The sequence below is a fragment of the Mustela erminea genome, chromosome 10 (genome assembly GCF_009829155.1).
Source record: "Mustela erminea isolate mMusErm1 chromosome 10, mMusErm1.Pri, whole genome shotgun sequence".
NCBI classification, from domain to species: Eukaryota; Metazoa; Chordata; class Mammalia; order Carnivora; family Mustelidae; genus Mustela; species Mustela erminea.
In genome coordinates, this window is record NC_045623.1 from 105,741,990 (window position 1) to 105,754,473 (window position 12,484).

Consider the following 12,484-nt stretch of genomic DNA (forward strand, 5'->3'; position numbering starts at 1 on the left):
CCAGCTGTGTTCTGACTCGCAGCTTGCTGCCTCCTTAAGGCTGGGCTTAGGCACCTCCAGACACACAAAAGAGGGCCTCTCCCCGCTGGGCAGCCATCACCTCCACTCCTGGGCTCTCTTGTTTATAGGGACAGGGTGCAGCCCTGGGAAGGACTGATTTCCCCCCTATTCAGTTCCCACCTGTGTACCACACACCCTGTCTAGGGGGCCTTGGGGTGTGAGGAAGGGGTGGGCTAAGAAGGAGGGTGCCCTGTGGCCTCAAGGCAGCTTGAGTCCGCGCCAGTGTCTGGCGAGCAGGCCTATTCCGTTTACTTGCAGATAACAGCCAGTAAGGGGACAGGAAACACCTTCCCCCATTTTCTCTTGCAAACTGTTCCCTGCTCCTCGTCAGGACAGGTCACGGGAAGCCACTTGTTTCTCAGACTTCTTGTCCCTCTGGCTGGAAGCAAGGGGAGTCTGAGGAGACTCAGGGAGGAGCCTGTGGCCCCCAGTCATGGGTGCCCAGGAGAAGGCAGGGGCACCTGCGGCCTGTGGTCACTCTGCAGGTTTACGGGGATTCACTGAACACGCGAAGGAGGTTGGGACTCTCCGCCGTCCCCAGTCCGACATCCTGAGCGAGGGACCAGGGCACTAGGGACAAGAGGAGCTGCCAGGGTGGGGATGTTCACTAGATCCAGCGATGGCACAAAAACCCATGGGGACCTGGGCACTGATTTGGGGGGCCAGATGTGGGAAGCTGTGGGCGTTATAAAAGGAGTCAATGTTAAGACAACAGGGGAGCCCCCAGCAAGGTGTGCTGTCCTGTGTCCTCACAGCCCCAGCTGGCTGCACTGCAAGCTCCTGCAGGGCAGGGCGAGGACTGAGCCTACCTCTGTGTCCCCAGGGACCTCAGCACGTGATGGCTGCTCAGTAAATATCGTGAGCTAACGAGCAGGTGATGTCACCGGACCACAGCTGTATTGAACACTTTGGCCTCAACTGCTACCCCCAGTCCCAAATGTCACTTTGAAAATCTGTTCCACCAAAGCCTGTGTGTCCCGAGGACAAATGTGGGGGAGTGTGTGGAGAGCAGAGAGCAGTGTCCGCTTGCTTCCACGGTTCCTGAGAATGTAAGCTTGCTCTCCGGAGCTGCTGGGAGCGGGTGGAGGAGGGACAGGTAACCCACGTGCACCACATGATGGCAAGTGTCCTCGCTGGGTCAAGGACTCCGGGTTGGGCACTCACTGAGCAGGCTCCTTTTTCCTAATAAATAAGAGCTTTCCATACAGGTTTGAACTGTGTAAAAACTGGTCCGCCAGAGGCCTCTTTCCTCCTTTGGGTCATATTTGCTCATATTGGGGTCATTCCTGCTTCTGAGCCCCTGACTCCAGTCAAGCCATAATGCCAGGAGTCAGGGAGGACAGGAGCGTGCACGAGCCAGTGACTCACGGCATCAGGCATTCCAGAGAACCTGAACGGGGCGGCCCCCCAGGCCCTGGCAGGGAGCTGAGGCATGCCCAGGTGGGCGAGGTTCTGGGCCAGTTTCCCAGCAGGGATGAGCAAGAGCTGCCCAGAAGGTCTGTGCTGAGCTCCTGAACCTGGGAGAACACTGGCTTCCTCCTTGGGATGCCTGCAGGCTACCCAGGTGTTCCTGCAGGCCTTTTCTGTGGGGGAGGGGCGGCCTCGCTCAGGCCGATGTGGTGCCCACTGGCCAGCTCTTATGATGCCCCCTCTGCCGTGGGCCCATGACTGAGTCTAACTGTTGAACTCTGTCTGGTTATCACGCTTGGCTGGAGAAAAGGCTCCTGCGTCTCACCAACCGGTGGGTGAAATGATCCTTTGACGAGAGCACGGAGCTGTCTGGGAAGCTCAGGCTGGGGCCAAACCCACATGTGTCCCCCACCCCCGGTGCCAGGTAATTTGGAAAGGGCAAATCTCGTTTCCATGAGTGAGGATGAAGCGCAGGTTGCCCAGGAGGACTCTTTAAACAAACATTTGCAAATTGCTGTGCCCTGCCTGGGATGCCCAGACTCTGCCAACGAGTCTCCCACTGGTTTCTCTGTAATAGGGTCAGAAGGAGCATAGCCTGAGGGCAATGTCTGGGGGAAAAAAATCTGCGGCTCTGCAGAACCACCCCATCCCCATCATGCTTTGGGATGACCACGCTGGGAAGAGGGGGGATGGAGGGAGGTGCTTGTGGGCAGCTACCTTCTGCTAGAACCGTCAGCTTGTAGCTGTATCTACTTTTTAAAAATACACCCGGGGAGCGCCTGGGAGGCTCAGTGGGTTAAAGCCTCTGTCTTCCGCCAGTCATGATCCCAGGTCCTGGGACCCCACATCAGGCTCTCTGCTCAGCAGGGAACCTGCTTCCCCCTGCACCCCCCACCCGGCCTGCCTCTCTGCCTACTTGTGATCTCTGTCAAATGAATAAATAAATAAAATCTTAAAAAAAAACAAAAAACAAACAAAAAAACCACACCAGGTTGCTGTAGATATCCCAGAGAAGAACAAACCTGGCCAAAGGTGTTTTTCCCTCTTGGTTTTACTTCCTGACTGGCTGCTTACCAGTGTGGCGGTGTCTTGAGGGTACTGACTGTGTACCTGCATGTGCACATGTGTCTGTGTGTGTGTGTGTCTGTCCCTGCACAGCCAAGTGACCGCCCTGTAGGGAGCTGCCTGGGCATGTGATGTGGAGGAGAAGGCTGCCACCCACTGAGGGTTCCCAGGGAGCAACTAGTTTCACTCTGGCTTTTAAGAGGGCCTGGCAAAGCCCCAGGCACTTAAGGCAGCAATAAAGAAACTTTGAATGGTTTCAGGGGCGTGAGAAAGGTGCTTAATGGGCACGCCCAGTGTGCCCACGTGCACACATGGTGTCTTGTCACTGAGATCCATTGCAGTGCAGGGAGGAGCCGGGTCCGGTGGCTGGTGACAGGAGCCTGCTTTGGGAGGTGGGGTTCCCCACCCTGCAGGCGAAGGAAGGAGATCCCACACCGAATACGAGCCCACAGCTGGTTCTGTTGCACAGGCTGGGTCCAGAGCTCCCCGCCATGGTGCTTGGTAGATTATAAACCAGAGGGAGAATGGGGCCAACATCTTAAAGAACGAAGAACCATTCTAGACCTCAAAAATCAGAGGCAGATCCAGGTTTTGTAGGGATATATTCTAATATAAAATTATGAATACAGACTTGGTGTGAAAATAAATACTCAGAGTGAAAAAATAAGTCACATCAAGCCAGTGGTGCCTCCAGACTGATGTCCGTGGTTCCAGTTTTTCTCTAAGCAATTCATCTGACACACTTCCTGGTGACAGCCCTGGCCTTTCCTTGGTTCCAGAACGTTCTACCACGCCATGCCCTGGCTTGGGAGCAGATCTGAGCTTGAGCTTTGTCAGCCCCCTGGCAAATTCAGAATGGACTCTCAACACTCCAGTTTAAGAGTCCAGAATGCTCAAATGACAATAATAAGGTAAATGACTTACAAGATATATATTTACATGAACGTTTACAGCATTTGTGACACTTTTTTTCTTTACCTCTTTCTGCGAAGCTTGTGAAAAGCAGATTTCCAGGTCCCGCCTCCAGGACTTCTGATCGCCGGTGTCTGAGTCAGTAGCCTCACACCATGCACTTGAGGTCAGGTTAGTCTGCTCCAGCAAAGACACTACCTCTGAGGATGGTGGGTGCCAAGGACTGGGAGAAGGGAAGAGGGAGTGAGTGCTCAGCAGAAAAAGAGATCCACTTTTGCAAGATAAAGAGTCCTGGGGGTGGATGGTGTTGGTGGTTCCATTAACAAGGTCAATGTAGGGGCGCTTGGGTGGCTCAGTGGGTTAAGCCTCTGCCTTTGGCTCAGGTCATGATCCCAGGGTCCTGAGATCGAGCCCCGCATCGGGCTCTCTGCTCTGCAGGGAGCCTGCTTCCCTGTCCCCCACCCCCGCCAGCCTCTCTGCCTACTTGTGATCTCTATCTGTCAAATAAATAAATAAAATCTTAAAAAAGAAAAAAAGAAGACGGAAGAGTAGGAAGAGGAAGAAGAGGAGAGGGGAAGGCGGGGAGGAGGAGGAGGAGGAGGTGGAGCAGGAAAAAACGGAGAGAGAAGAAGAGAATAAATGAACGAAAAGAGACCATATCTGCAGTTGGGGCGACTCCTCAATTCAGTCTGCAATAGGTTGTTTCAGAAGATCCATCCGGATTTCGCGGGAAGTAAACTGGCCGATTGAATTAAGCTATGGTAGGCGGGGCGCCTGGGTGGCTCAGTCGGTAGAGCATGTGACTCTTGATCTCGGGGTTTTGAGTTTGAGCCCCACGTTGGGCAGAGAGATAAATTAAGCTATGGTGCATCCTCTCGGTCTTTTAAGACTGTCACAAATTTTTGCCACTCTGGGGATCTAGACTTTTGATTTACTATCCTGGTTGGGGGCAGAGTTCTGCATTTTTTCCGACCATTAAAAAAAATTGAAGTATAATTTACATACGGTATTATATGGGTTTCAGGTGCGCAGTGTGTGATTGAACAATTCTATATACCCCTCAGGGCCCATCTTGAGAAGTCTTAATCCCCTTTATCTGTTCCACGGTCCCCACCCACGCCCTCTCTGACAACCACCAGTTTGTTCTCTGTATTTAGGAGTCTGTTTTTGGGTCTCTTTTTTGTTTATTCATCCATTGTGCTTCCTAGATTCCACATTTGCGTGAAATCATACAATGTTTCTCTTTCCCTGACTTCTTTTGCTTAGCATTATACCTTCTAGGCCCACCCATGTTGTCACAGATGGCGAGATCTCATTCTTTTCTATGGCTGAGTAACATTCTATTTATCTCTCAATATATATCTCTCAAATATATTATATATATTTGTTTTCTTTGGGTAGATACCAGTAATGGAATTACTGGATCATATGGTAGTTCTGTTTTGAATTTTTTGAAGAACCTGTTTGCCACAGGGCTGCACCAATTTGCCTTCCTACCAATGGCATATGAGGGCTCCTTTCCCACCGCATCCTTGCCAGCACCTGTTGTTTCTTGTCTTTTTGACTCTGGCCATCCTGGCAGGTGTGAGGTGATGTCTCATTGTGGTTTTGATGTGCGCTTCCCTGATAATTAGTGATGTTGAGCATCTTTTCATGTGTCTGTTGGCCATTTGTATGTCTTCTTTGGAAAAATGTCTGTTTGTGTCTTCTGCCCACTTTAATCAGACTATTTGGTTTTTTGGTGCCAAGTTGTATAAGTGCTTCCTATATTTTGGAAATTAACCCCTCATCGGATGTATCATCTGCAAATATCTTCTCCCATCCGGTAGGTTGCCTTGTTGTTTTGTTGATGGCTACTGTCACTGAGCAAAAGCTTTTTATCTTGATGTTGTCGCAATAGTTTCCTCTTGTTCTTGTTTTCCTTGTCTGAGGCGACAGATCTAGAAAAATGTTGTGACTGATGTCACAGAGACTACTGCTTGTGTTTTCTTCTAAGAGTTTTATGGTTTCAGGTCTCAGGTTTAGGTCTCTAATCCATTGTGAGTGTGTGTGTGTGTGTGTGTGAGAGAGAGAGAGAGAGAAAGGGGTCCAGTCTCATTCTTATTCCTATAGCTGTCCAGTTTCCTGAGAGGTTTGCACATTAAAGAAAATAACTTGTTGGGGTACCTGGTTGGCTCAGTGGGTTAAGCCTCCGCCTTTGGCTCAGGTCATATTCTCAGGGTCCTGGGATCAAGCCCCGCATCAGGCTCTCTCCTCAGCAGAGAGCCTGCTTCCCCCTCTCTCTCTGCCTGCCTCTCTGCCTACTTGTGATCTCTCTTTCTGTCAAATAAATAAATAAAATCTTTAAAAAAAAAAAGAGAAAAGAAAAAGAAAATAATTTGTTTTAAAGGAAAAAGGGGTTCCTGGTGGGCTCTGTCATTGGAGATTGTGACTCTTAATCTTGGGGCCATGAGTTTGAGGCCCATGTTGGGTATAGTGTTTACTTTTTTTTTTTTTTTTAATTTATTTGACAGGGAGAGATCTCAAGTAGGTAGAGAGAGAGAGGGAAGCAGGCTCCCTGCTGAGCAGAGAGCCCGATGCGGGGCCCGATCCCAGGACCCTGGGATCATGACCTGAGCCGAAGGCAGAGGCTTAACCCACTGAGCCACCCAGGTGCCCGTGTTTACTTTTTTTTTTTAAAAGAAAGAAAGAAAGAAAGAAGAGAGAAAGAAAGAAAGAATTTGTTAGTAATTTAATGGTAACTTTAGCAACTTTTTGCTTTTAGCAAACAGTATGTTTTAGCAACATCAGTATGTTTTAGCAACATACTGATGGTTCAACAGATGTTAACTATCCTCTTCCAAAATTAGCACTCTATTTAAGAAAAAGGGGGCGCCTGGGTGGCTCAATGGGTTAAGCTTCTGCCTTCTGCTCCAGTCATGGTCTTGGGGTCCTGGGATCAGGCTCCCTGCTCGGCGGAAGCCTGCTTCCCCTCTGTCTCTGCCTGCCTCTCTGCCTACCTGTGATCTCCTGTAATCTCTGTCTGTCAGATAAATAAATAAAATCTTTAAAAAAGAAAAAAAATTGTATGCACAGATAGATGTGTGTGATAGTGCTTCACTTCTAGACACAGAATGGCCTGGGAGGGCTTCAATTAAGAGACAGTATTTTCCCCACGAATGTTTTCATTCATCTTTCTGCATCTTTTTAATTTACCTTTGGTTTTTCTTCAATTCCTGCCTAAAAGCATATTGTACTGAGCCCGCTTCCCCGACCTCAGTGATACGACTCTGTCACGTTTGGCTCAGGTATGAAAGGATTCTAGGATGTGTGTAGAGTCGTGCAAACAGAACCAAAGTGGCAGACTGTCCCATGTCTCACTATTCTGTAGTCTCCTAACCCACACGTCATAATACTGCTTCCCCATAGTTTAGATGCAAGTGTTGAAACCCCCAGGAGATTCCTGATTTATGGGTTTACACTTGACCTTCCCCACTAGGATAGGTCTTACCCCACAGGCCACAGAGCTAAGGGTTGTGCCAAATAAAAGTTTCTATATTCCAATTATACTTTGGAGGACCAGAGAAATGACCACAGTGTTCACACACTTAATGGACCCATCGTGAGCCAGACAGGACCAAGACTCCACTGACATCCCCACCCAAAGAGGGACATAAAATGACATTTTGGATCTTCGAGGACCCATGTGAACTTGGACTCTGTGTCCAGTGTCCTGTGTTCCTGTGTCCAGGAAATGCTTGCGCATTACACCTTGCCTAGGGCACAGTTACTCATGTAAGTGCCATGGGTTCCTTGGTGGGAGTCTGGGAGGAATCATGACTCCATACATTTGCTTTGTGTCTCGAGGTCCCGGGGTCCCTGCCTTGCTTTGGTCAGTGGATTCCAGATCCCAACATTGTATCAGGTTCACGGCACGCAGGCAAGGGCTCATTATTTTGCATCGGGGCCACTGCCATAGTCCCTGGTGACCATCTTTTATTTCTTCTGTTTGTACAGACTGAGCAGTCCCCTCGTGGGCTGCCTGTCTGTTTTGCCCCCCCCCCCCCCCGGGGAGGCTGAGTTCTCATAGCTGACCCGTAACTCTCAGTGGATCCGGCCTCCCTGGATGCCACCTTGTCTCTGTCCCTCATTACAATCATTCTGATCTCCTGGCGTCTCACAGGTCAGTGCTGCCGTCAGGCCTCTGTGGTCTGGGGTCTGTCATCCCCGGATGACGTGACCTTGTTCCTGCAATGGCATCCGCTTCAGGGATGCTGGCGTCCCTTTGCCGTGCCTTCCTTCCTGGTTTGGTAAATGTCCATCCCCCAAGTCATCTGGGGCTTTTTCTAGCCTTACACAGCTGACATGTCCATAGCAGCTTGGCCCCTTCTCTGAGCACTTTAGGCGCGCCTGGCCTCTCTGAGTGAGTCATCACGTGATTATGCCTCTAAGAGCCACCTTAGCCACAAGACTGCACCATCTCAACAGATAAATGCTGCTGTGATAGAGCCCGTGTCCCGGGGTGTTGCTGTCAGAGCAATACCAGCTCCCTTTAGCGACTCTGTTTTCTTCCGCCTTTGAGGATCCTTGGAATCTCCCGCCATCTCTTCTCTCCAGAACCTGCAGCTCCTTGGCTTGTGGTCCCTGTCCTCCATCACCGGGTTCAGCATGGCCCAGCCGGGCTCTGCGGTAATTTAATCCCAGTTATTGAACCTCATGGCCAGGACAGGAGACAGGGCAGGTCCTACAAAGCTCATGTCCTACAGGGACGAGGCCAGTCCCACATTCCCTCGCTCCTGCTCCCAGCACATTACTTTACTTCCTGAAAGATCACACCGTTGAGGGCGCTTCTTTCCAGTAACGGACCAATTGCAGTGGCCTCAATTGTGTCCCCCTAAAAACTCCTGTCTTTCAGGAACTTCGGGATGTGACCTTATTTGGAAATAGGATCTTTCCTGGTGTAATTAAGTAAAGGTGGGTCACACTGGATTAAGGTGGGCTCTAAATCCAGTGATTCGTGTCCGGATGAGAGTGAGGACCGCAGGGACACAGAGAGATGGTGGCCATGCGGAGACGGGGCAGAGGCTGGTGTGGTGCAGCCTGAAACTAAAGTGGAGCCACCAGAAGCCAGAACACCCCAGGAGCGTTCTTCCCTAGACTTCAGAGAGAGAGCGTGGCCCTGCTGACACCTTGATCGGGGACTGCTGGCTTCTGAACTGTGAGAAAATGAATTTCTGTTGTTTTAAGCCACGCAGTGCGTGGTACTTTGTTACGGTACTTTGTTACGGTACCCAGACACCCAATAAAATCTTTTTAAATAAAATCTTTTTATAAAAAAGATTTTATTTATCTGTTTGACAGAGAGAGAGCAAGAGGGGCTCAATCTCAGGAGGACCCTGAAATCATGACCTGAGGTGAAACCGAGTTGGACACTTAACCAACTGAGCTACCCAGGCGCCCCTGGAAGAAATGTTTTAAAATCAGCTTTACAGGGCACCTGGGTGGCTCATTGGGCTAAGCCTCTGCCTTCGGCTCAAGTCATGATCTCAGGGTCCTGGGATCGAGCCCCACATCGGGCTCTCTGCTCAGCGGGGAGCCTGCTTCCCCCCCACTGCCTGCCTCTCTGCCTCCTTGTGATCTCTGTCAAATAAATAAATAAAATCTTAGGAAAAAAGAAATCTATAAAATCAGCTTTATGTGGATTATATCTATTGATATTTACTCTACTAGAAATTAAAAAGAAATTTAAAAACTATGTATCAACTCACTAAAAACAATACATGCTATATGTTAGCATATACAACTTATTTTCAGTAAAAACTATATTTTTGGAAAAAAAATTTTGGGGACAAGAGTGACACTGTTTTGTGGCTTTGTAAATCTCTGTGCTGTGGCTATTAACAGGAGACAGCTGGATTCTCCTAGCTCCTTCTGCTCTCAATATGTTTTGATACATTTGTTTCCGTGGAAGCTTGTGGAAACATGCATAAATACATAGTTGGAAAAAGAAGGAGTATTTTAATATTTTAACAGTGTTTTCAGAAAATTGTGGATAGGGGCGCCTGGGTGGCTCAGTTTGTTAAGCGTCTTCTTTTGGCTCAGGTCATGGTCCCAGGGTCCTGGGATCGAGCCCCACAGTGGGCTCCCTGCTCAGTGAGGAGCCTGCTTCTTCCTCTTCCTCTGCCCTCCCTGTCCTGCACTGCCGCCCACTGTTTACTCTCTCTGTCTCTTTCAAATAAATAAATAAAATCTCAAAAAAAAAAAAAAAAGGCGCCCGTATAGCTCAGTGGGTTAAAGCCTCTGCCTTCGGCTCAGGTCGTGATCTCAGGGCCCTGGGATCAAGCCCCGCATCACGCTCTCTGCTCAACGTGGAGCCTGCTTCCTCCTCTCTCTTTCTGCCTGCCTCTCCGCCTACTTGTAACATCTCTCTCTGTCAAATAAATAAATAAAATCTTAAAAAAAAAAAAGAGGAAAATTGTGGGTGTTTTTCTTCGCTACTATGCCCAAACAATGTGTGCTATCTCCTTGAAGTTGAGACAACGTAGGATCTGAAACCATATTGACATACTACTTTTTCATGCTCTGTTACACCCAATTCCACTGATCTTTTTTTTTTTTTTAAAGTAAGTGTTACATCCAGTGTGTGGCTCGAACTCACACCCTTGAGATCAAGAGTCACACGCTCCCCGGCTGAGCCAGTCAGGCGTCCCTATCTGGCATTTTGAACTGGCCTTTTACCCACGTGTAATTACGTAAGGACACGCATTAGCCTTCTGAAAAATATCAGTCCTCCAAGTCATGCATATCTTCCAAATATTGACTGATTTCATTACATAGTTTCATCACACATCAGGTAGCCTCTCGAAAAACCCCATATGTATGTATATATATATATATATATATATATTTTTTTTTTTTTTCTTACTCAGCAGAAAAGTTTTATTTCTTTTAAGGACAAACAAACCACATCCAAGGCCTTAATTTACAGACGCAAACCAAAGTGGCCATTTAAAGCATTAGCTATTGAGGTACAATACATACATGGGGGGAGGGGGAATGCTTCACCATCTGAGGTTCATACCAAACCTTGCTCGCTCGACAGCTGGGCTCTGCTAGAGTTTGGGTGTGGCGGGGCGGTGGGGTAGGGGGAGAGCTTATCTGCAGAACCAAAGGAGAACAGCTGTGTTCCACAAGGACGGAAGCATTTTGGACTGCGTTGGTGGGGGGCTGGTTTCACACAGAAGGGGAAGAGGGGGGAAAAGGCTACGTCCCCCGCCCAGGGCATTAGGCCGCCTTGCAGAGTGCCACCGCAGAAAAGCGGACCTCCCCTTGCTCACGCTCCGTGAATTCTCTGCAGACCTTGGCAGCATCCTGCAGCAAGGAGTCCTCTGAACTGGTGCCGTGGTTTACCGGGAAAGGCATTCGTCCATCAAGTTCATAGAGATGGCCATCCACGTTGTTAAACAGAATAAAATGAAAATTCACTTTGTCGTCTACCCGACATTGGCCTTCCTGTGCCACAGCATCATGGGCTGCCTGAATGGCCTCGTTCTTTTCAAAGCATTTTGCTCGGTCTTCAGGGGACAGCTTCTCCGTTTCCGAAAGAAACTGTTTCAGGACGGACCCATCCTCAAACTCCAGTTTGTCTTGGTTATTGGCCACAGCATGGATGATCCCGATGGTCCCACAGGAGTTGCCAATGGTCTGCTTCATGAAATACACCTTAGGACTGACCGCTTGTCCCTTCAGCTCTTCGATCTGTTTTTTCCTGAAGTTCTCATGCTGGGCCGTGAGGGGAAACAGCAGCAGCAGCGCGCAGGCTGGCGCTGGCACCGAGCCCAGAGCCTCCTCCTCCAGCCCCAGCACGTCCGCGAAGCGCCACTGGCCGGCGACCCCCAGCCGGGCCAGCACTTTGTTCAGCATCTCGGGGTTAATCTCCATCGGTTTGAGCTGCATCTTTGCGAGCGACGGGAGGAGGAACGACCAGGAGAAGAGGAAAAACAGCCTATATGTATGTATATATTTTAAAGGTTTTACTTATTTGTCAGAGAGAGCACAAGCAGGGGGAGCAGCAGGCAGAGGAAGGAGGCTCCCCGCTGAGGAAGGAGCCGGACCTGGGGCTCAATCTTAGAACTCTGGGATCATGACCCAGAGCTGGCCATGACCCATCACCACCCAGGCGTCCCACCCTGTGTATGTTAAAGAATGAAAATAACAGGGTCGTCTGGGTGGCTTACTTGTTAAGCATCTGCCTTTGGCTGGGGTCATAGTTATCACAGATTGACAAACACAAGCCGACTACTTCTCCCGGAAGTAACCACAGCCACCCCCCCCACACTGATGGTTGTGCACAACGATCACCTTTACCCAGGAGGAGAGGACAGGTGGGAGCCTTCTTCGTGCTGGAGTGGTTGTCATTCATGGTCTGGGGTGTTAATGGGTGTACTTCTTTTATAATTAACATAAATTATAACAATCATTTATTATTATAATTATATTATAATTATTTATTGTAAATTATAATAATTATTTGTTATATAAATCATATAAGATTATACTATATATATTTAAGATTTTGTTTATTTGAGAGAGAGAGAGTACAAGCTGGGGGAGGAGCAGAGGGAGAGGAAGAAGCAGACTCCCCAGGGAGCGGGGAGCCTGATCGGGGCTCGATCCCAGGACTCCGGGATCATGACCTGAGCTGAAGACAGACGCTTAACCAATGGAGCCACCCGGGCGCCCCTACATAAAATTATATTTTGTAATTATAAGTTGATAACTAATCAGCTGTACAATTAAGATTTGGGCATTTTGTCTGCACGTGTGCTTTACTTATCAATATCTAAATGGTTTCTGTATTGTGTGGTATCATCAGTGTGACGGTACTGCCTAGCCCATGGCTTGGTATGCATAAGGTGCTCAATAAGTGGCTGTTGGGTGCATGAGAATCATCATCATTAATTAGTCATACTGTCGACTACCATTTATTGAAGTCTTCCTAGGCACCAGGCACTGTTTTAAACGATTTTTACATTAAATCCTCATACGAGGCTTCCGG

At 48.9% G+C, this 12,484-nt stretch overlaps 1 protein-coding gene across 1 annotated transcript; it reads right to left on the reverse strand.

The window, feature by feature from the left end:
* Positions 1 to 10,361: 10,361 nt before the first annotated feature.
* On the reverse strand, positions 10,362 to 11,431 carry LOC116566871 (ubiquitin carboxyl-terminal hydrolase isozyme L1). The gene has a single exon (XM_032301497.1). The coding sequence runs from the start codon at positions 11,380 to 11,382 to the stop codon at positions 10,711 to 10,713; it is 672 nt and encodes a 223-aa protein (XP_032157388.1). The 5' UTR covers positions 11,383 to 11,431; the 3' UTR covers positions 10,362 to 10,710.
* Between the last annotated feature and the right edge of the window lie 1,053 nt (positions 11,432 to 12,484).